Below are 21,179 nucleotides of genomic sequence, written 5' to 3'. Positions count from 1 at the left end.
GTCAGCTTGAGCCGGGGCTGCGGGTGTGACGGAGCGGTCCAGACGCTCGGCCTCAAATCCAGGAGCCGGGCGGCCGTCATTTGCATGTCCCCGCCCCCTCGTTTGCATGCCCCGCCGGACGGGACCCTTCCACCTCCCGCTGGCGGCCCACGCTCCTATAAATGAGAGGGTCCGCGTCTCTCCCCGAGCGCGTCCCGGAGCCCCGGAGGCGGGAGAGCGAGCCTCAGGGCGCCCCGCTGCTGCGCGTCTCCGGAGAGCCTCGACGCTCAGACTCTCTCCCGCTCGCTCGCCCCAGCTCCCGCGTGGCAGGATGACTGCGTGGGACGGGGTGCTGCCCTTCTACCCCCAGCCCAGGCACGCCGCCGGCTTCAGCGTCCCGCTGCTCATTGTCATCCTGGTATTCTTGTCCTTGGCCGCTAGCTTCCTGCTCATCTTGCCTGGGATCCGCGGCCGTTCGGTACGGGATGGAAGGGGGCGGGCGGGGGGCGGAGGCTACTCATAGCTCTCCTTAGGTGGGATCTAGAAGCTCATGTCGTGGGGTCAGAAAACGACATGGAGAGCATTTTTCGGAGACTGGGACAGACAGAACCCAGGAAGAGCAGGAGGACCGGCAGGGGCAAATTTACGAGTCCAGAGCAGTGAGTGGCTCTTCCCAGGGAGAAGGACAGAGAGCCTCTGGTCTGGGGCATGCCGGGAGGAGACTCCAGTTGTCTTATTTTGGAGGCTGCTGCAGAAAGTGGGCGCCAGCCCAGTAGAACCCAGGATTGGGTCTAGGCTTCAGGGTGCTACCAGGAGCCCCCATCTCCCTCTGAATTCCTCAGCACCCCTGTCCTGGGCTCTGGACCTTCTTGCCAAGAGGATGGCCTGCTGGGTTTTCCTTACTGGGTTGAGATAAAGATTTAGAGGCTTCCACAGAGGGTTCAAACGTGCAGCAATCAGGAGCAATTCCCTCAAAACCTCCCAGCCCCCCAGATCCTCAACTGCACACTGCTTCAAGTCTGAGAAGACCTTTAGTCTTTTCGTGTTGATCTTTGTTGGTCTGGGGGAACTGGTAGGTCTAGAAATAGCTGCGGTTCCTCGCCTTTAATTGACTAACCAGGCCCTGGGGCCTCCCTCTTCTGGGAGAGGTGAACCCCTGCCTACCTGCCTGACCGCCTGGCACTTCTGAACTCACTGAGCCTCACCAAGCAGTGATTGAATCAGAGGTGGGGGGAGAGGCGCCACACAGCTGGGGGTATAAAGGTCGCCAGGCAGGGTAGACCTGGAAACAGGGCTGGGAAAGTTTTCGGTCATGGAAGCCCATGGCCAGAAAATATCAGAAACGTCATTGGCTTAGAGGAAATTGAAGGAAAAAGCGTGCATGACATCAGCCTCAAAAGCAGCGGAGTGGGGTCAAGGGGGTGGGGAGGGGAGGTCCTCCAGCATGGGCTGGGCGGTACCCAAGCCTGACCCGGCGTCTGTCTCTTTCTACAGCGCTGGTTCTGGTTGGTGAGAGTTCTTCTTAGCCTGTTCATAGGTGCAGAGATTGTGGGTGAGTGTGTGGAGTTGGGAAAGGAGTGGCTCCGAGAAACGGGGTTTCCTGGTTCCACTTTGCGCGTTGCTAGCAACCCTCGCTGTTCTTTTGCTGTGTTTCCCCCCCCCCCCCCGTTTGTTTTGGGACAGGCTCTCACTCTGCAGCCCAACGCCCTCTGTTCTGCCTCACCACGCTAACACACCAAGCTCCCAAGCCTTTTTCTTTCCGCCCCATCATCAGGCCCCTAGTCCCATCCGCCCGCCCCCACCCTCACCCACGAGTCACTGTGTGAATCTCCCCGTAGCTGTGCACTTCAGCGGAGACTGGTTCGTGGGGAGAGTGTGGACCAATACATCCTACAAAGCCTTCAGTACGGCCCGGGTTCAAGTCCACGTCGGTCTGCACGTGGGACTGGTGGGCGTTAACATTACTCTCAGAGGTGAGGAGGCCGGGGGGGGGGGGGCGGGGCGGGAGATGACAGGATCAAGAGCTGAGGGCCAAGGGAGGTTAAGCAGCGCTTCTCCACCGGTGGGTCGCGACCCCCACGCCTCTCTCACAGGTGCCGCCTAAGGCCGTCGGAAGACACAGATGTTTTATTTATATTCCGATTCCCAACAGCAGCCAAACCACAGTTCTGCAGTAGCAAGGGAAATCACTATATGGTTGGGCGGGGGGCGGGGGGGAGGTCACCATAACCCGCGGAACTGTATCAAAGGGTCACCGCGTTAGGAAGGTTGAGGACGACGTTGAGAAAGGCTCCTTTCACGTCCCTGGGGCTCGGGGGGGGGGGGGGCGCCTGATTCAATCGCATCCGCGTCTCTCCGCATCACCACCCTAAACGCTTTTCCCTCCAGCCGCCCCACCCCCTCGTTTCCATCTGGAAGTGGGTAGTTCCCCCCCCCCCGCCTTGCCCGGGGTCGATGACCCCACGGCTCCCCCCGCAGGAACGCCAGTGCAGCAGCTCAACGAGACTATCGACTACAACGAGCGATTCACCTGGCGCCTGGACGAGGACTACACCAAGGAGTACGTGGACGCGCTGGAGAAGGGCCTGCCCGACCCGGTGCTGTACCTGGCCGAGAAGTTCACCCCCAGCAGCCCCTGCGGCCTGTACCACCAGTACCACCTGGCGGGCCACTACGCGGGGGCCACACTGTGGTGAGCCGGCGAGGGGGCCGGGGGTGGGCCACGCTGTGGTGAGCCGGCGACGGGGCCCGGGAGCCGGGGGGGGGGGTCAGAGGGAGAGGAGCGAGGCGGGGTCCCCCTGCACCCCACCCCCACCAGCCGACCCCCACCCCCACCAGCCCACCCGGCCCGGGCCATCATCCCCGCTCGGGGCGCGCCGCCTCGGTCCCCCGCAGGGTGGCGTTCTGCTTCTGGATCATCGCCAACGCGCTGCTCTCCACGCCCGCCCCGCTCTACGGGGGCCTGGCCCTGCTCGCCACCGGCGCCTTCACGCTCTTCGCTGTCTTCGCCTTCGCCTCGGTGTCCGCCGTGCCACTCTGCCGCTTCCGCCTGGGCCCCGAGGCCCTCACGCCTCGCTACGGCGCCTCCTTCTGGGTCACGCTGGCCACCGGTGAGTCCCCCGGGGATGCTCGCTCGCTCGGGGGAGGGGGGGGTCGAGCCAGGGCAGCCGGAGGAGGGGCGAGCGCTGTCTGCCCCTCCCGCTGTGCAGCGGAGACGGGCGGGAGAGGAAGGGCTCGCTGGAAGTCGCGTGGTGTAGCCGTGGGTGCAGGGAATCCCGGGGACGGGCTGCCGGGGAGGGCCAGGAGCGCCCGCGCCCCCGGCGCACTCCCCTCCTCCCCTCCCCGACCCCGTCCCTCCCTCTCTCCGCCTCCCGCCGCAGGCATCCTGAGCCTCCTCCTCGGAGGCGCCGTGGTGATTCTCCAGCGCGCTCGGCCCGGCGCTCTCCGCTCCTTTCTGGATCAGGGCGGCAGCCAGACGAAGGCGAACCCGCCCCTCGTCCTCGACAACCCGCGGCACCAGCAGTGCGGGGGCTCGGACTCGAATATTACCACTGTCCTGTGACGAGAACTAACTCCGCGGGTTGCCAGCCCCGCCCCCGCCCCCGGGGATGCCGCAGAGCTGAAGCCCGCCAGGAGCGCGGCTGAGTCTGGGGGATTGCGCGTCCCCGCAGCAGGGCAAGGGGGCGCCCGGGAGAACGCATTTCTCGGGAGAGTTGTAAATAAACTTTTTGTTCTGTTTCGTTTTTTTTCTTTTTCTTTTTTCTTTTTCTTTTTCTTTTTTTTTTTTTTCTTCAAATTTCTCCTGCCCATCAGTTTCCTTGGAGCTAGGCAACCCCGAGAAAGTTCGCTAGGCTCGGGAGAGCCTAGCAGCGTGCGTTCAGATGCTGGGAAACCCGAGAAAACACCGAAGGGCTCTGGGGGAGGCGCGCCCTCTAGGGAGGCCTGAGAGGAACTGCAGGCACCGTAGTCACTTTCTGCCGGAACCTCTACTAGCCAAACGCAAAGTATTGGGAACGATTAGGACTTCGGCGTTGATTCACCAATTCTTTCATGTTTGTGCCTGAGAGCTTAGAGAGCGGATATATATATCCTCGGGGTCTGGAGAGATGGTTCAGTGGTAGAACAGTGGTTACTCTGTTCTCACTTTTTAAGATTTATTTTATGAACATGAGTGCTCTGACTGCGTGTACACCTGCTCTCCAGAAAAGGGCATCAGATCCCAGTATAGATGGTTGCCGGGAACTGAACTCAGGACAGTGCTCTTAAACACCGAGTCATCTCTCCAGCCCACAGTGGCTACTCTTCCAGGGCATTGGGGTTGGAGTCCTTTTACACACAAGGAGACTAACTCCGGCCTGTAACTCCAGTCAAGGGGATTCTGCAGCGTCCTCTCCTGGTCTCCTCAGGCACTGCGCGCAAGTGGTGACAGACGTACATGCAGGCAAAATACTCACACACATTATATATGCCCTGGGATCTTTTTAAAGTTTTTCTTTCCCCCAAGTCCTATAACCTTACATAGCACCTTTGGAAACTGAAGGTCAGAGAGAATGTGGCACAACCAGTTAATGTTAGGACTGGAACAAGATGCTTGTTCTCCTGTCGGTGCAGACCCAGAAGTCACACAAGCTGTGAAGGCAGCAGAGAAAGAAAAGAAAGGGGCCCAGATAGCCCCCCCCCCCAAAGCGAGAGATGGGTGCCGAGGGCACTCGACACCCAGCATGTTTGTCGTGAGAGGGAGGTCGGCACCTTGAAGAGGCGAAACATGCAAGAAAGTGATCGCTGTGCAGAGAGAAGAGCCACCCATGTTGTCCTCACCACAACGGCAGGGTTTATGGGCATGCCTGACATCTCTTCAGAACCCTGGGACTTTTGCTCCTTTATTTATTTTATTTTGCATTAGTAGGTTGTGTCTCCTTATTCCGTTACATCTGCAAGTTGGAGCTGGGCATCTGATACAAACCCGAAACCCACTTCCGGGGCAGCTCTGGTCTTATGGGAGCTTCAGCGAAGTCTGGAGCCGGTCTGAAAACTCAAGTGGCCACCAACAGGGAGTACTACAGGGTACAGTCTGACTCTCTGAGGTTCTCTTCCTTAAAACATGTCTCAGAGGAAGCCTCTGACATGGGAATGTCCTGGGTCTCGGGACTCTCTGCCATGGACCGGTAGCGGGGGCTCAATAACCCCCCTTCCTCAGAACCCCACTCCATCACTGGGTCCTCCGAACTCTGGTTGAAGAAAGCCTTCAGTCTGTGAGGTTGCACCCTGTGGGCCACCGCCATGACCAGGCCGAGCAGAATACACAGCAGTCCTGAGGATGGAGGTGACACGTGCCTTGCCTTAGTTCTAGCAAGTCATGCCAGGATCATCTAAGAGCACCAGAAGAACTCTGCAGGAGGCCTCCGGGTCCCCGCTTAGAGTAACTGGAATTCAGAGAGCTGACTGAACGTCCTGGGGTCTATATCGCTGACAGGGGTCTACTGTTCTTAACTTTCACGCTCCAAACCGAGGGAGAGGAAGAGAAAGAAGAAGACAGACTAGGAGAAGGACAGATGGGGATGAAGGGAGACAGGAAGACAGCATGGTTGGTAGGAGAGTGAGACAGTAAGGCAGGTTGGTTTAGGGCGTTTGGGGTAGTGGGAAGTGAGGACATGCACGAGCCCTAGGAAAAGACATGAGAATGTGGTTAGGAGGTGAAGGACTGGACACGCAAATGGAAGATTTGGAGGACTTGTTTAAAGAGTTAGGGGATAATGGATGTGACAGAGAAGGTACAGGGAAGTGAGCATAGATGAGGAGGGGAAATGGCATTGGAGAGAGAAAGCCAGAAGATAAGGGGTTAGGAAGTACAGGGCTCTAAAAGAAGCACAGACCTCTTCACCTCCAGAAGCAGGCCCTCCGCCCCACCGACGTGATAACCCCTCACCTCCATCCTGAGCCCTTATCTTTAGGAGAGGGCCTCACCTGTGGCCAACGTGATCCAGAAAGCAGGCCCACGGTGAGTGGACAGCACAGCAGTGCCCAGCCGCAGGGGACAGGGGGATAGGAGTGATGTGGTCATGGAGAAGAACAACAGTGCCATCAGCTGGAAGAGGCCGGTGGCCAGCAGCATGTGGCCACCGTAAACCAGTACAGGCATGGACAGCAACACATTGGCCAGCAGCCAGCAGAGGAAAGCCACCCTAGAGAGAGCCAAGACGCAGGGAGGGCTGGCTCAGGAACCCCTGCCTGCCGGAGAGCACTGGAGGGCCCAGCGAGAGGGTTCCCCAAATTTGTGAAGGGGGCACTCTTGCTCATGGGCTTCCCAACCAAGAACTAAGGGTACTGACGCCAGCTCCTCCTCCCAGTCGGGATTTTCCTTCGAGTGGAAACCAGGTGGCTAGAAAAATCTGTTTCTGAATTTAGGCCAGTAGGGGCCCGTCTCCTCCCATAGCCATGCTCACCACAGCATGGCTGAGGCGTAGTGTCCCGCCAGGCGGTACTGGTCGTACAGGCCGCATGGGCTTTGAGGGGTGAACTTCTCTGCCAGGTACAGCACGGGGTCTGGAAGGCCCTTCTCCAGTGCCTTTGTGTACTCGTCTGCGTAGCTCTCCCCCAGGCGCCACGTGAATGCCTCGTTGTAGTCGATGGTTTCATTCAGCTGCTGCACTGGGGTCCCTGAGGAACAGGGCAGCTGAGCTTAGCAGGAAGCCAGGGGCTGGACTGGGCCGTTCACCTTGGGTAGGGGGGTTCATTCAGGCTTGGCAGAAGACCAATAGCTGGCAGCTGGCAGGGAACACAGTTCTGAATTTCCCTTCCCAACACCCCCTCTGCACCTACACTTCCTCCAAGCTCCAGGACAAGGCACGCTGTAGTTCTGTGCCCAACCCCCCCCCCCCAAACACACACCACATACATCTCACAGACACGGCGGGGCCTTCCCTCCCCCACACGTAAGAACCTCACCTGTGAGTGTGATGTTGACCCCTCCGAGCCCAATCTGCAGCCCCACGTCCACGCTGACCCACGTGGGACTGAACGCTTTGTAGGTTGTGTTGGTGTGGACTTGGCCCACAGACCACTCAGAGCTGAAATTCACAGCTGGGGTTGGGGAGTTGTCACTCAGGACGGTCTGCGCGTTACTGGGTTAGTCAGAGGAATCGCTGCAAGGGCCCCATGTCTGAACTTGTCATAATTGTACAATACGCATTCACTAGCCCGTGTCTGGCTTACACTAAGCCTGCCAACCCACTACTGTGGGGTGAAGAAAAGGGTCAGGATCTAAAAAGTTTCCACGTCTGTGCCTCTGCTCAGCCCTTCCAATCCATTTAGGGACAGCCACTCGCTCAGCTGGGTAAGGAAACCATCCATGATGGGCAAACACAGACAGCTTTGGTAAAAAGTTGGTTTTCCCCATTTCCCTAGCCACTGAAGCGGACCGAGCAACAATCCCTTTCCCCCAAGTCCTCCTTCCCAGCTCCCACAACCCCCCTCCCCACCTACATCCATTTTGACCCAAATAAAAATGTTAGGAAGATTTCGCAGAGGCATCCTTCAGGGCGTCCCTGGCCCACGCCTCCAGGGGCAAGGGTGGGAGTAAGGAACCAAAAACCATGTGGAGGGAGGGGTGTGGGCTGGATGTGGAAGCCACCCTGAGTCGGAGAGAGGCAGGCCCCGAGACAGAGGCAGCTGCCTGGGTCTGTGGCAAGCTGGCCCTTGGCACTCACCTAGGATCACAGCCCCGATGAACAAGCTGGTCACCACCCGAAGCAGCCAGAACAGTCTCTGAGTCAGAGTGGGTGGGTTTAGTCAGCACAGCCCTCCTTCCAAGCTCACCCCTCCTTCTCCTACAATGGGGAGGGGCAGGGGCGCTACAGCTGAGCCTCCTTGGCCAGTGGCAATCAGAGCCTCTGGCACAAAAATCGTGTGCAATCTGTCGGCTCAGTGAATGGGGGAACACTGCCTTGGGGATGGTGACGAGGCTTTCTCAGCGCTGGGGTTCCTTCCCTGAGTCACCACGTCTAGGCGGAGTCTGGACCCCTCACTCTCAAAGCCGAGGTCTCTCTGGGGCTAGAGTCTGCTCGATTGGGGGTTGTTTCTTACCGTCTTCCCGCGGATGCCGGGCAGGATGATGATGAAGGTAACCAGGGCAGTCAGGAAGATGGTGATGATGACAGCCAAAGTCGTGTCCATGGAAAAGGTTGGCTTGGGGCCAGTGTAGAAGGGCAGCGTGTGTCCAAAGGCAGCCATTTCGGTGGGGGTGTGCAGGGATGCGGATGCTGCAACGATAGGTGTCCGTTGAGAGGCCCCTCTGAGTACCAAGCATGACCGTGGTGTTAGGGATGCTTCAAAGGATCAAGCTAGTCTGTCATTTTTGAAGCCCGTTCTGTTGGGGCTTTCGGATCTTCACTGCCTTTGCAGCTATTCCACTGCTTTTCAATCTGTCCATCATCTTTTGGCTGTGACAGATTCGGGGTCTTGGCAATCATCTCTGCTGCCCCGTGCTGCCTCCCTAACCACTCAGCCCTCTAAATCAGTGCTGTCATTACCCTTGGGCCTTTTTTGCTTCTTCTGGGAATATCTGAAGCAAAAGAACTCTCTTTTATTTCCCCCAGGCTCTAGCAAAGGCAGGTCACCAGAACATAAAAAGAGCTGTATTTACCATCAAACAAAGCCAATACGGGTAAGAGATGGTACAGATTATGAAAAGGAACAAAGGCCAAATAGCTGCTAAGTGGACAGTCCAACTACATCAACAGGCGGCTGATCCCTAGACCCAGCACTGCCCGGCCTGCTTAGGCACCCTGGCTCCCACGACTGGTGTTTCCAGAACAACCTGAGTAAGCATTGCCCTCCACCAGGCACGACACTGGGACCAGATGTCCTACTGTTCCAAGCACCGTCCACATAGGCTCTTTTCTTCCACTCACATCCCCATAGGGCATTCCAACTCAAACACCGGCTTTGAACTCCTCTGCCTGTCACCTGATTGATCTAAGCACTTGTTTGACTCTTGTCTGCTCCTTCAGACCCAGGACGTTAGGACAATGATATGTGGCCATTTCATCAGTGTTTGGACAGAGTTAATTGCAAGGCACGCTACCGTTTCACAGATCACGGAGGAAGAAAGTACTGCCGATTAAACCGTAATAGCCGTCGTGGTAAAATGCGGTAAACCTTCAGAGATATCAAAATCGGGGGTGAAACCCTAGAATCACTGTCCCAGTTCTGTTCCTTCTTCTAAGTGTGATCTGTACTGTGGTCTCGGATCACCCAGGAGAACCCCTGATTTAATCTGAGCAGGGGGGAGTCTTGTTAAGTGGGAAAGTAAAGCAGCCCCATAGGGTCTGAATTCTGCCTCTGTTTTTCACAATGTCACCTCTATCTTGTTTCACTGGAAAACAGAAATAATGTCTGCTTCAGAGGGTCATTATGAGGATGGAATGAGACTGAGCATGGAAAATACAAAGAATCCTGTTGGAAACAATATGGCATTGGGCAAAGAGACAGGGAGACATACAGCTCAGCTTTTAATCTTGTCTTTTTGGGCAAGATATACAACCACAGCCTCGGTTTTTAATGTGAAAGTTTGGTTTTCTTCTTAAGTGTTCAACTCTTCCATCCCAGAGAAATACCCATCTGTTCTCCGGCTCCACGGATCAACTGGGACTCTCCCCACCACTGCCTTCTCCACAGCCGCCTAACTGTCAGTCACCCTCATGGCCTCACAGCCTGTCATTCTCTGCTGGACCCCTTTCCCAAGGGTAGATTCAGGTTTCTCCCAGCCGAGATCACAAAAGAAAGAAGCCTTCTTGACCTCCATACTCTCCCTGTCCAGTCCCACTCTTTTCCTTTTTACAGCCAGGGTTTTTACAGAATAATCTGTGCTGGTGGTTTCCATATCCTTATTGATTTCTTGTCTCCTTGACCCATTGTAGCCTAACTTTTCTGAATCCTTATCTTCACTAAATAACCTAAAGGGAAAGCCTCACTTAAAAACAACAACAACAAACCTTTTAAACTTTGGTATTTGACCCTTCAGAGCACATATCTTCTATCTTGAAACTTACTTTGGTTCCACAACACCATGTTTTTCTGGGTCTCTTACCATTGGCCACCTGGTGTAGGCTCCTCCTTCCTCCTCTCTACCAAACATTTAAGCTGCTCAAGATTCTATCTTGACTCTCTTTCTTTAGTGTCGTTGAAGGTTTCCCCGGCTAGCCAGGCATGATGGTGCACCCTGTGATCCCATCACTGAAAAAGTTGAAGCAAGAGGACTGAGAGTTCCAGGCTAGCCCGAGCGATGTGGTAAGACCCTCTTTCAAAAACAAAACAAAAACTTAGGTAATATACTAAGGCATATCAGTACATTAGATAATATTTAGGCAGTCTCATCTGTTACCGTGGCTTATAGTTCTCAGATGTCTCCCTGAGCTCACTCAAAAGGACCTCATGAATTTTTCTACTTGGATGTTCTCTCTGCGTCTCAAATCTAACAGGCTCCAAATGGAATTCTTTGCTACTCTATCTTCATTCTATTTTTTTTTCTTTTTAGCCTCACCACTACCCATTAATCAAAGATGCCAGAACAAAAACCATCTTACATTCCCCTTCTGTATTTCTTGAAGTTATTTATTGGTTGCCTTCTCTACTGCCTCTGCCCATTTTAGTTAGTCTCATTCTCTCCTCTTGCCTGGTGCAAGAGTAGTTTTTCTAATTAATAAATACAGTCATTTCACTTATCTCCCCTGGATAAAATCTGATTTCCTTACTCTCACATATAAAATGTTTTGTGAGCTGTGTTTCTTCTTCTCCTCTCTGTGACTAACATGCTTCTTCAAGCCTTCTGCCTTTGTATGTGCTATTTCCTCTCTCTGGACTGTTCTGCCCTTGGCAAATGCCTTTTCTCACCCCCAGTCTCAGCCAATTTTACCTTCTTTGTGAAGTTCCCTCTAATGCCATTAGGCCAGTGGGAAGGTTTCCCTTCTACCATCTTCACCATGCTTTGGGCATATCTCCACAATCACAATAATTACTGTACTTCATCTCTTTGAACATTTGACAGAGTCTTTTAGACAGAGTCTCCTTGAGGGCAGAGATTTAATTTCCCCATCTCTGCATCATCTGCATGTAGCATATTCTAATCAAACTCTGGATGGAATTAATGAATATAAATGAGTTCTTTCTATGGGTATCTCTTCCTGAGTCTTCACACAAGAGGGAGCTATGGCCCCTCACTACATACACATTCACATGAGCCAATACAAGGCTAAAAGCTTAAAAAAAAAAGTCTGGAAAACCTTTTTCAATAGCTTGTATTTAGCTGAACAGAAGCATGCTTACTTCTTAAGCCTGTCTGAAAACGTGTAGCTAAAGCTCTGTTATTTTGAGGGGCTGGAAAGGTGTCTCAGAGGTTAACTAAGAGCACTGGCTGCTCTTGCAGAGGACCTGGGTTCAATTCCAACAAGTGGCTCACAACTGCCAGTAACTACAGTTCCAAGGGGATCTAAAGCCCTCTTCTGACCTCTGCTGGCACCAGTCATGTACTTGGTTCACTGGCATATATGCCTGCAGAGCACTCACACGTGTAATTTTTTTTAAATTAAAAAGAAACTGGTTTTTAAAATAAAATAATTAATAGCAACATTTTATTTTTAAATGTTTATATTTACTTGTGCATTTGTCTGCTCGTGTGTGTGTGCACGTGTGTGCATGCACACATGCATGAGTGCATGTGTGTGCGTGTGTGAGTGAGTGTGTGTGTGTGTGTGTTCTTCCCATAGTATGCATGTGGACAGAGAGGACATCTTTGTGGAGCTGGTTGTCTCCTCCCATCTTTATGCTGGCTCTGAGGCTTGAACCCAGGTTGTCAGGCGTGGGCAGCAAGTTTCCTCTTCCACATGGGCTGTCCTCCTGGCCTAGTGACATTTATTATAAAGCGTAAGCTTTCTGTTATAGTGAATTTTTATTTATGACACCAAGACTGAAGCCGTTATATTTCTAAGAAAGTCCAACTAGGAAGAAAGGCTGTACAATGTAGAACGCCTTAGGTCTTAGTTAAGACAGCCCAGCACTTGGGAGGCAAAGGCAGGCCTTTGAGTTGGAGGCTAGCATGATCTCCACAGTGAGTTACAGGCAATGCAAGGTTCTATTATCACCATCATCATTATCGTCATCACCATCATCATCATCACGGTGATGGTGGTGATAATGACGATGATAAGAAAGAGAAGGGAAGGAGAAAAAGAAGGAAGACATGAATTAAAATAAAAGAAGATTGCTCACAGAAAGAACTTATAAGGGCCAGTGCGATGGCTCAGTGAGTGAGGGTGCTTGCTGCCGAGCCTGAAAATCTGAGTTTGGTCCCTAGAAGCCACATGGCGGAAGGAGAGATAAAGTCGATAAAGTCGTCTTCTGACATCCACACTCCTGCCATAGGATGCAGGCATGCGTGTGTACACGCACACACACATAACACACACATGCACACACATGCATGCACCAAATCAGTGTGAGAAAATGAAAGAAGAACCCATATCATATGTTTGAATTCCAGCAACAGGTATTTGCAGTGTAAGCAGATATTACCTAACTTAGAGCATCTTGGTAGGGCCCACATATTCCTCGTATTCCTGTGCCTATTTTAATGAGAGGTTATAAAAAGTTTTGTGAGCATGTCTCATCTCTGTTAACATGACGCGTCAAAGAAAACACCAACAAAAGGCCCTTTTGTATCCCAAGTACATAGAGGACATTGTTAGCTTATTTCCGGTTCTCCAGAACATGTATGGAGGATGACTAGAGCAAATGATTGTTGGTCAATACAATTTGTCTTTCTTGGCCTCCTCCGTTCACAGTTCAATTCCATGACTTAGATATTCCTTCCCCTGCCCTGCCTGATGGAGTAGAGCTGAATTTTCATGACTGATCCTAATTTGGTTTCATTATGATGCTAGCAGGGCTTCAGTATGAAGGAGTGGACTGAAATAAAAGGGCTGCGGGAACACTGCTTCTCCAACAAAGCCTGTGTTTCTCCTGGGACCGTCTTCCTCTCTCAAGCTTGACAAGTGGATTCTGACAGTAGACTTGGCTCTAATCCAGCAAAATCTCGCATCGATATCAACATTACTTCCTGATCCCTTAGCTCAGCACCATAACTGGTATATAGAACTATTTTATACTGATGAATGTAGGCAGGAGCAAGACAGTTGAACACAGGCCTGCAAACTTAAAGACAGAGGAAGAAGGGAGCACCCCGACTTTGTCACGCTCAGTAACACGGACACCTATTAGCTTTTCGTGGGGGCTCCTGCAGCAAGCTGGGTGCTTCCTCATTGAGAAGGGGCCAATTCTTCCACTTCAGGGTTCTGTTTTCTCACTTGGCCTGGAGGGCAGCCTTTAAGGCCTAAAGGCTTTCCCCTGTGATTGGTAGTATTTCAGATGTAGTTACCTAGTCCTTACCTACAAAACGGAAAGGCTTTTCAGGGTTTATCTGACTAGCATCAACATTCTTGAGGAAAACCCGGCCGAGAACCAGCTCCGGTTCCATCACTCAAAGTCATGTGTTTGGTGGGTGATCTGGAACCTCAAAGCTTGACACAATTTTCTTCCGAAGGCCTTCCTCTGCCCTCACACCCACCTATATATAGACTTCGCAGAGTAAAGACAGCTAGCTCCCCATAAAGGCAGTTTAGGTGACATGGCTAACGCTGTCCAGCACTCTGATGGGCGGTGCCTGGCTACCAGAATGTGACAGTTTATTTCTCTGACTGAAGTAAAGCCCATTAAAAGTTTACAGCTCTGTGTGGCTAAAGAGAGTCCTTTTCAGGAACACCTAACCTAGTCCTCCTTCCTAAGGAAGGTAGAAGTGTGTGTGTGTGTGTGTGTGTGTGTGTGTGTGTGTGTGGTGGGGGGCAGTGGAGGAGTGGGAGGGGGAGAGAGAGAGGTGGGGGGGTTCCCAGTGATGGGTGATAATGGGTTCAGGGATGGGGAACCCAGCCATCCAACCTACTAAGACTTCAGTTAAGAGAAATACAGATTCAGTGTAGAAAAATCTTGTGACTTTTATAGTCTTAAGGACTCCACCTTGGTGTTGGAGAGATGGCTCAGAGGTTAAGAACACAGGCTGTTCTTCCTAAAGGCCCTGAGTTCAATTTCCATCAACCACATGGTGGCTCACAACCATCTACAGCGAAATAACCATCTACAGTGAGATCTGGTGCCCTCTTCTGGTGTGCAGGCAGAATGCTGTATAAATAATAAATAAATATATCTTACATATAAAAAAAAAAAGAAAAGAACTCCACCTTGTCTTAATTTCTTGTCAGACTTTCTCCTACACAAACCCTCACCTGATCTGAACCGGTCCGTTGTAGAGTCAAGAAATGCGCCCCTAGGGGCCGGTACCGGAGCAGCACTTCGAGGCTGATGGCGTGGGAACCGCGTAGACTCGGCAGGCACCGATGGCTCCCTACCTTCCTCTCTCCCAGGTACTGTGCGCGAGGCACCTGACGCCGCTCGCCTCTTCCTCCGGGAACTCACGACGCTCCCGGTCGTGGGGACAGGACAGGCACCTGGTTCGGGCGTTGACGTCCTGTCACCAAAAACCACGAACGTGGTCAGGCCCGACTCCCCGTTCTTCCAACTCAATGGCCAGCCCGGTGGTGACCCCACAAACCCGGCCTGGTGTCTTCCCCGCTTTCCATTCCGAGCCGTTTTCCGCTTTCCCGGTCCTGGCAGCTCGTCCTCGGACAGGGGACCGCCTGGCGCGCTAGGACCGTGTTCCTGTGCCCTCTGCATCCCCCGGTGAAACCCTCCATTGACCCCACCCACGCCTGCATCCCGGGCAGGGAGGGCGGCGAGACTTGGGAGGTCCCACTAGAAGCCCTGGTTACCCACATTTACAGGGCAACAGATGGATCCCTTGCTTTGGGGCCAGGGCTGATCTGTGGGTGGATGTTGGATTTAGAGCCCCTGAGTGACGAGGATTTGGGGACAGCTTTCTTGCCCCGCACCCCCTCTCCAACTTGCGGAGGGGGACTCGCCCTCCCCACCTCCCAGACGGCCACACCGCCCGAACCCTCTGCCCCTGCAGCCCTACATCCTCCACAGCCTCACCTTTCGCGCTCGCGTCCCCTGGGAGCGTCCCGGCGGTGACGGGTCCCCGCGCCGGCCTCTATCCCGCCCTTCGGTGCCCGCCCCGCCCTAGAGCTGGGACGCGCTGTCGGCTCCTCACCCCCGAGCCCCGCCCGCCCCGACTCAGAGCTGGAGAGGCAGCCAGAACCGAGCCGGCCACGGCGAACCTGGAGCCAGGCCGGAACCAATCCGCAGGCCCAGGCTGGGGCGGCCGGGGGCTAAGGTCAGATCCCGGAGCGTCTGTCCCGGAGGGAGGGGGCTCTGGGGGCGGGGGCGGCGGGGGAAAGGGGCACCGGTGGGCCTCCTGTTCTGCGGAACAGGAATCAGCCTCCTGTAGCGCCAATCTTTCCCGGAGGCTGAAAGGGAACCTGCTAAAGCATGGGTTCAGTGCACGAGGTTTTGAAACTCCAGGGTCGTCTGGTCCTTAGAATGTTGAGTGGCCTAGTTTGTTTGGGCCTAGAGGGTTTCTTGGCACCGTCACATCATGCCAAAGAGAGACTTTGCTGGTCTTCAGCATACAGGCGTTACTCCCCGCTCTTCAGGTTGGAATCTCTGTGGCTTTAACTCATCTTCCTCTCATTCCCACCTCGGGATTGGGGGGGGGGGGGGCAACAAAATCACTGTTCTAAGACTTTTGATCTGGAAAAATGGCCGTGTGGGGCAAGGACCAGGCAGGCTTGTGCGCTCCCTAATTTTGCCACTGCCCGGGGCTTCATTGCTCAGGAGTCGTGCCTTCATTTCCAGATTGCTTAGGAAGTTACCACACCCAAATGTCTGAGTAAACTGTTAAGGGCTACCTACCCAAAGAGAGGTTATTTGCACGGCCACTCTCCTTTCTAGCTGGTCACCACAGTCTGGCCTGAAAGCCCACGGGCTTTTCGAGATGGATGTATCTACGCTTGGGGTCAGGGGGTGAAACTGAATTAGGGAACTGCTCAGAGACCAGCTCTTCCAACATTCATTCCCTGGAGAACCTCTAGAGAGATGGAGTAGTGAGCTGGGGGCGGTGGCAGGGTCTAGGTTTTCCCCCTTGTTTAGTAGGAGGTGGAGACGGGGTGAGGTCAGTTGCTGGGCTTTCTCCTTTGGCTAGCTAGCCTTTCCAGAGCCCTGGCTGAAGCGAAGGCTTTCCTTGAGCATGTGGCTTTCACGTCCACTCTTCAGGTTGCCTCTAGAACATCTTCAGTGACATTTTGCTGGGGGGAGTCCTGGCTTGAGTTTCCTGCTGCCTCGGTTTCCCTGGTGTCCTGCACGGTTTGTTGGTCTGTGGAAGGAAAGCAGGACAAACATGGAAGCCGCTGCCTCTTGAGTCTTCTCACAGGGGTCATGTTTCAGCCTCTGTCAAGTTTCCATCCGGCAGTCTGTTGGGTTGGGTTCAGCCTCATCCTCACACCAGACCGCAGCCATCACGCTGGCAGTGAACAGTTCAGGCATGTCCGCCATCAAGGCTAGAGGAGGGCGGCAGGGGTTGGACCAGATAAGCGGTTCGCCCCAGATCCCACAGAGGATCCAGCAGCAGACCGGAGACTTCAGCAGGGTCTCTCTGCTCCCTCTTCCCGAGCCAGGCTCTGGCTGTGGTCCTGACTGTGTGGGCAGCTGGGCCAAAGCAAGGGTGGCCAAGTACTCAGAAACTAGAGTTCACAAGGGCAAGGGCAGCTGTGTTTTGCTCATCACTTACTCTCCAGAGCCTAGGTCAGTTCTGTATGCAGTGTGTGCTCATCAGTTATTTGATGAATGAATGAGACACCTTTGGAGAGAGGGGGTGGTCTCTTGCTTTTTTGCTACCTAAGCAGTGTGGGCCAGCTTCTAAGCCTTGATTCATAGGGCTCCTACAAAGACCTTATCCTCATTCTCTTAAGTAGCTGGGGCTCATTCTTTCATCCTCTGTCTTTCTAGCTCTCTGTTTTGAAGTATTCTAACATACTCATCATGGGCTTTCACCTGGCTCTGGTCTGGATCCTCCTGGTTGGGACATTGGCCTCTTTGGGTGAGTACAGGTTGGAGGAGAAGCTTGCATGGGACCAGAGGAACCAATGTCCTCTGGGCTTCTCCAAAGATCTGCCATATCATTTCTGTATCCTCCAAAAGATATAATACCCTGTGTATGTCAGGTGCTTGTTTCCAGCTGTTGAAGACATGGGTAGGTAATAGAATGAAAATGACTTCCTATGGGGCTCTTTCTCTCCCCGCCGTCCGCTATTCTTTTTCATCAGGTAAGTTCTCCTGGCTTGAAATGTGAAAGACTGACTAGACACATAAGACAAGAAAGCATCCTGGGGTAAAAGTGGACACAAAGCTAAAAAGGACTCGCCAGTGTTTTAAAAATAAAATGATCTTGGGCTGGAGATATAATTCAGTGGTAGTGCATTCGCCCAGCATAGATGAGACCCTGGGTTTCATACCCAGTGCTGAAAAAAAGAAAAAACAAAACCCAAAATAAGATAATAGCATCAGAACACAATATGGCCCATAGCAATTCCAGCTTTGGAAGTCTGAGAGCTTTAGAATCAGGGGCTGTTCCCTATAGTGCTGGGCTCTGAAGAGGAAAGAGGATTCATGACACTGCAAGTTAGCCTTAAAAAACGGTCCCAGTGTGGTGGTGGCACATGCCTGCCATGCCAGCACTTTGGAGGTGGAGGCAAGAGGATAAACAATTTAAGGTCATCCTGGGCTACTTGAGAGGCAAACAAGAGCAAATCTTGAACTCTTTTGCGTCATGGGAGAAGATAAATAAAGATGAGCCCCCTAGCCATCAATTGGCAAGGTATCAACATGGGCCATACAGTTCTGCCTTGCCAAAGCTGTTCACATTTGAGTTCTTTCCAGAACTCTCCTTGCCCTGAGCTTCACTTTTTCTCCAGGTCTGTGCCTCTTATCCCTAAGAAACACTCTCCTAAAGGCCCCTTCCTTGGCCTACCACCAGTTCATCTTACTTTAGAGGTCTTGTATGTGTGTCTGTCCTACTGTCCTAGGTCCTTAGCCAGGTTTGGATATCAGAGTTCAAGCTGTTTTCCTTCCTGGTGTGTCTGTATGTGCAAGTGAGCAAGTGAGCATGCACACAGCACCCACAGCTTGAAAACTGTCTTTGGTCTAAGGACAGTCAGAAGAATGGGGTTTCCTCTTGCTGTTAGAGGTCTTTCTTCTGTTCTCCCAGGTAAAGAGAGAAGTCTTCTAGTTGTTTTTTCTTTGGGGGGGGTGTCTGGCTGGTCACCTGATCTACTGACCAAGAAGATTCTAGACCCTGTCTTCTTGTCCTGCTTCCTTAGCTACTCCCTCGACAGCTGAGTGTTCCTTCCTAGACTGTGAGTTTTTACAGTAGCATCATAAACAGGACTTAGGGTTGGAGAGGAGGCTCAGCAGTCAAGAGCACTGGCTGTCCAGAGGTCCTGGGTTCAAGTCCTGCTATTGACATTGCAGCTTACAACTATCTATAAGTCAGTCCCAACGGGTCAGCCACTTTCTTCTGGCCCCGGTGGACATCAGGCACTCATGTGGCACACGGACATACATGCAGGCAAAACATCAGTGCACGTAAAATAAATAAAGCTTAAAAAGAACAGGAATGAAATGAGGGACAAGACGTTCTAAAGGAGGAAGGAGCAAGGCCATTCACAGGATCAGTCCTTGGGCTCACCCAAGAAACTGGGAAAAGGACCAGAGTAGCAGTAACACACCCCTGCCTTGGGGCTCTGAGCTCAGTGGAAGAGCCAAGCCCCTCTTCACATTTCCCTGTCCAACGATGGTCACAGAATGACTTGTCCTTCCCAGGTACAGGGTGTGGCTGGTTCTCATTCGGTATGCTCTCTGAGGGCCGGGGATGATTTTCATTTTGGTGTGTCTCCCAAGGCCTTGAGGTGTGAGGGGGGTCAGGGCTTGTGCATCCTCTTCTGGATTGCCACCCCTGTCCCTCCTCTCTGAGGCCATTTGCCAGCAGGCTCTGCAGGCCGACGCATACTTTGCACTTTCGTAGTCACGTCTTCCTCACTGAGTAGGCTTGAGTTCAGAAAACACGTAGCCCTTTTCTCTCCTCTGAGCCATGCTTCCTCCTCCTGCTGCCCTGTCAGGGATCAGAATCCCAGGACTTGTTCCCTCATGGCCTGCTTGGTCTCTCTTGCATGCCTCTTTCCCTTTATTTCCACACAGGAGCCCAGAACTCCATTTCTTGGGAGGTCCAGCGATTTGATGGATGGTATAACAACCTCCTGGAGCACCGATGGGGCAGCAAAGGTAGGCGAGGGCAAAGTTAGCTCGAGGGCCAGTGGAGAGTCAGGGGTGGCAGGCAGTGTGGAAGGCTATCTCATGTGTCAGCAAAGGCTGCCAATACCTAACATTTTACAATTTAAGGTATGGAGGGAAGCCAGAGAGAAGAGTTCAAGAATCTCCCTGGAGTAGAGCGATCACTAAGTGCTTAAGAGCACTTGCCGCTCTTACAGAAGACCTAAGTTCAGATCCCAGCACCTATTCCCAGCACCTCATAACCACTTGTAACTCAAGGTTTAAGGGTTCTGATGCCTCTGGTTCTCTGCAGGCACACACACACACACTTAAGCCCCCCCCCCCCCCGTCTTTACCTCTCCTATGCCAGGCTCTCGGCTGCAGCGCCTGGTTCCAGCCAGCTATGCAGACGGTGTGTACCAGCCCTTGAGGGAACCCCACCTGCCTAACCCCCGGCACCTTAGCAACATGGTCGTGAGAGGACCCGCAGGGCAGCCCTCTCTTCGGAACCGTACAGTCCTGGGCGTCTTCTTTGGTGAGAACCTCGGCCCCTGGAGGAGGAGCATTGCCTGTGGGGGTCCGCCGGACACCTTGGTGCCTAAGGAGTCGGGGCATGAGAAAAGAATGGATGGCGGGTCAAAGGTGGGGGGTGAGCGTGGGAAAAGGAAGCCATTTAAATGGTTTCGATAAAGCAGACGCAGGGAGGACCCATGCTGAAGTGAAATCTGGCAGGGGAGTGAGTCTTCCTTGGGCTGGAAGAGGTTATGGAGGAAAGGAGAAGGGCATCCCTCCATTTGGGGTGAGGGTGGGGGTACAGACTGGGATAGGCTGTCCCTGGGACCCTGCTGCTCCGAGAACAGGCTGAGAAAAGGGTTCTGGCTGCATCAGAGGGGGCAATATGAGCTCAGGGACGCGGTTAGTCCTGCAGCCATGACTGCTCCTGCTGGCCATGTTGGATGCCCGTGCTGGCTCCCATGTGCCTTCCTGCTTGGCTGCAGGCCTCCAGGGAGGCTCCCAGCTGCGTGTTGGAGCTGGTGCCGACAGCCCTGTCTGATGAGGCGTCATCTGGGAACACCTCCCAGTTACCAAGGAGAATGCCAAACTGACAATGACAACATCTTAGAGCAGGTGTCGGCACGGGCAGGTCAGGGGAGACAGAGCCGGGAGGGAATGTGGAGGTCAGGGCTTGGACTTGCCTATAATAGGAGTTGACAGTTTTGAAGCTTCAAGCAGGGTGGAGGACTCCGTACCTGAGGCAGGGAACAGCATGGCCTTCGGCTAGCCCAGATATCCTCCCTGCATCGTGGGCAGGTTACCACGTGCTCTCGGACCTGGTGAGCGTGGAAACGCCAGGCTGCCCAGCCGAGTTCCTCAACATCCACATCCCTCGTGGGGACCCGGTGTTCGATCCTGACAAGCGCGGGAATGTGGTGCTGCCCTTTCAGAGGAGCCGCTGGGACCGCAAGACCGGACAGAGCCCCAGCAACCCCCGGGACCTGGTGAGGCCAGGCAGGCTGGAGGCCGTCTGCAGTTGGACCCGCTGGTGGCCTGGGGTCTGGCCGGAAAGGCCAGGCAGGGTTAGGCTCTCTCCCATCAGCTGGCCCCTGTCTGGTCCCCCTGACCCTGCTCACCCTCATGCCTGTCCCCACAGACCAACCAGGTGACCGGCTGGCTGGACGGCAGCGCCATCTATGGCTCCTCTCACTCCTGGAGCGACGCGCTCAGGAGCTTCTCTGGAGGACAGCTGGCTTCCGGGCCCGACCCCGCTTTCCCGCGGGACTCGCAGAACTCTCTGCTCATGTGGATGGCACCGGACCCCGCCACGGGGCAGGGCGGGCCTCAGGGGCTGTATGGTGAGAGTGCGGGGTCCTAGC

The 21,179-nt window shown here is 53.7% G+C and overlaps 3 protein-coding genes across 4 annotated transcripts in view; 2 read left to right on the top strand and 1 right to left on the bottom strand.

The window, feature by feature from the left end:
* The first annotated feature begins 5 nt into the window (after window positions 1-5).
* On the top strand, window positions 6-3,719 carry Duoxa2 (dual oxidase maturation factor 2). Its single transcript, XM_060372058.1, has 6 exons — window positions 6-457; window positions 1,474-1,531; window positions 1,818-1,952; window positions 2,458-2,671; window positions 2,875-3,089; window positions 3,360-3,719. The coding sequence occupies exons 1-6, from the start codon at window positions 107-109 to the stop codon at window positions 3,539-3,541; spliced, it is 1,155 nt and encodes a 384-aa protein (XP_060228041.1). The 5' UTR covers window positions 6-106; the 3' UTR covers window positions 3,542-3,719.
* Window positions 3,720-4,308: 589 nt separating this feature from the next.
* Duoxa1 (dual oxidase maturation factor 1) lies at window positions 4,309-15,194 on the bottom strand. Of its 2 annotated transcripts, none has more exons than XM_021645075.2 (8): window positions 15,076-15,194; window positions 14,433-14,551; window positions 8,062-8,237; window positions 7,686-7,743; window positions 6,925-7,059; window positions 6,423-6,636; window positions 5,944-6,161; window positions 4,309-5,290 (listed from the first exon to the last, which is right to left on the bottom strand). In XM_021645075.2, the coding sequence occupies exons 3-8, from the start codon at window positions 8,206-8,208 to the stop codon at window positions 5,037-5,039; spliced, it is 1,026 nt and encodes a 341-aa protein (XP_021500750.1). In that variant the 5' UTR covers window positions 8,209-8,237; window positions 14,433-14,551; window positions 15,076-15,194; the 3' UTR covers window positions 4,309-5,036. The 2 variants fall into 2 exon arrangements, with proteins under 2 accessions (XP_021500750.1, XP_021500749.1); XM_021645074.2 differs by having other exon boundaries at window positions 14,310-14,551; window positions 15,076-15,192.
* Window positions 15,195-15,225: 31 nt separating this feature from the next.
* The window catches only part of Duox1 (dual oxidase 1), a 33,479-nt gene continuing 27,525 nt past the window's right edge, over window positions 15,226-21,179 (top strand). The window contains exons 1-6 of the mRNA XM_021645087.2: window positions 15,226-15,316; window positions 16,987-17,077; window positions 19,234-19,317; window positions 19,676-19,840; window positions 20,617-20,804; window positions 20,957-21,158. Of these exons, the coding sequence (XP_021500762.1) occupies window positions 17,020-17,077; window positions 19,234-19,317; window positions 19,676-19,840; window positions 20,617-20,804; window positions 20,957-21,158 (697 nt within the window). The 5' untranslated portion in view covers window positions 15,226-15,316; window positions 16,987-17,019. The remainder of the gene's footprint in view (window positions 15,317-16,986; window positions 17,078-19,233; window positions 19,318-19,675; window positions 19,841-20,616; window positions 20,805-20,956; window positions 21,159-21,179) is intronic.

Source organism: Meriones unguiculatus, chromosome 18, assembly GCF_030254825.1.
Source record: "Meriones unguiculatus strain TT.TT164.6M chromosome 18, Bangor_MerUng_6.1, whole genome shotgun sequence".
Classification (NCBI taxonomy): Eukaryota; Metazoa; Chordata; class Mammalia; order Rodentia; family Muridae; genus Meriones; species Meriones unguiculatus.
The sequence above is the reverse complement of the archived record's forward strand: the minus strand, read 5'-3'. Positions and strand labels throughout refer to the sequence as shown.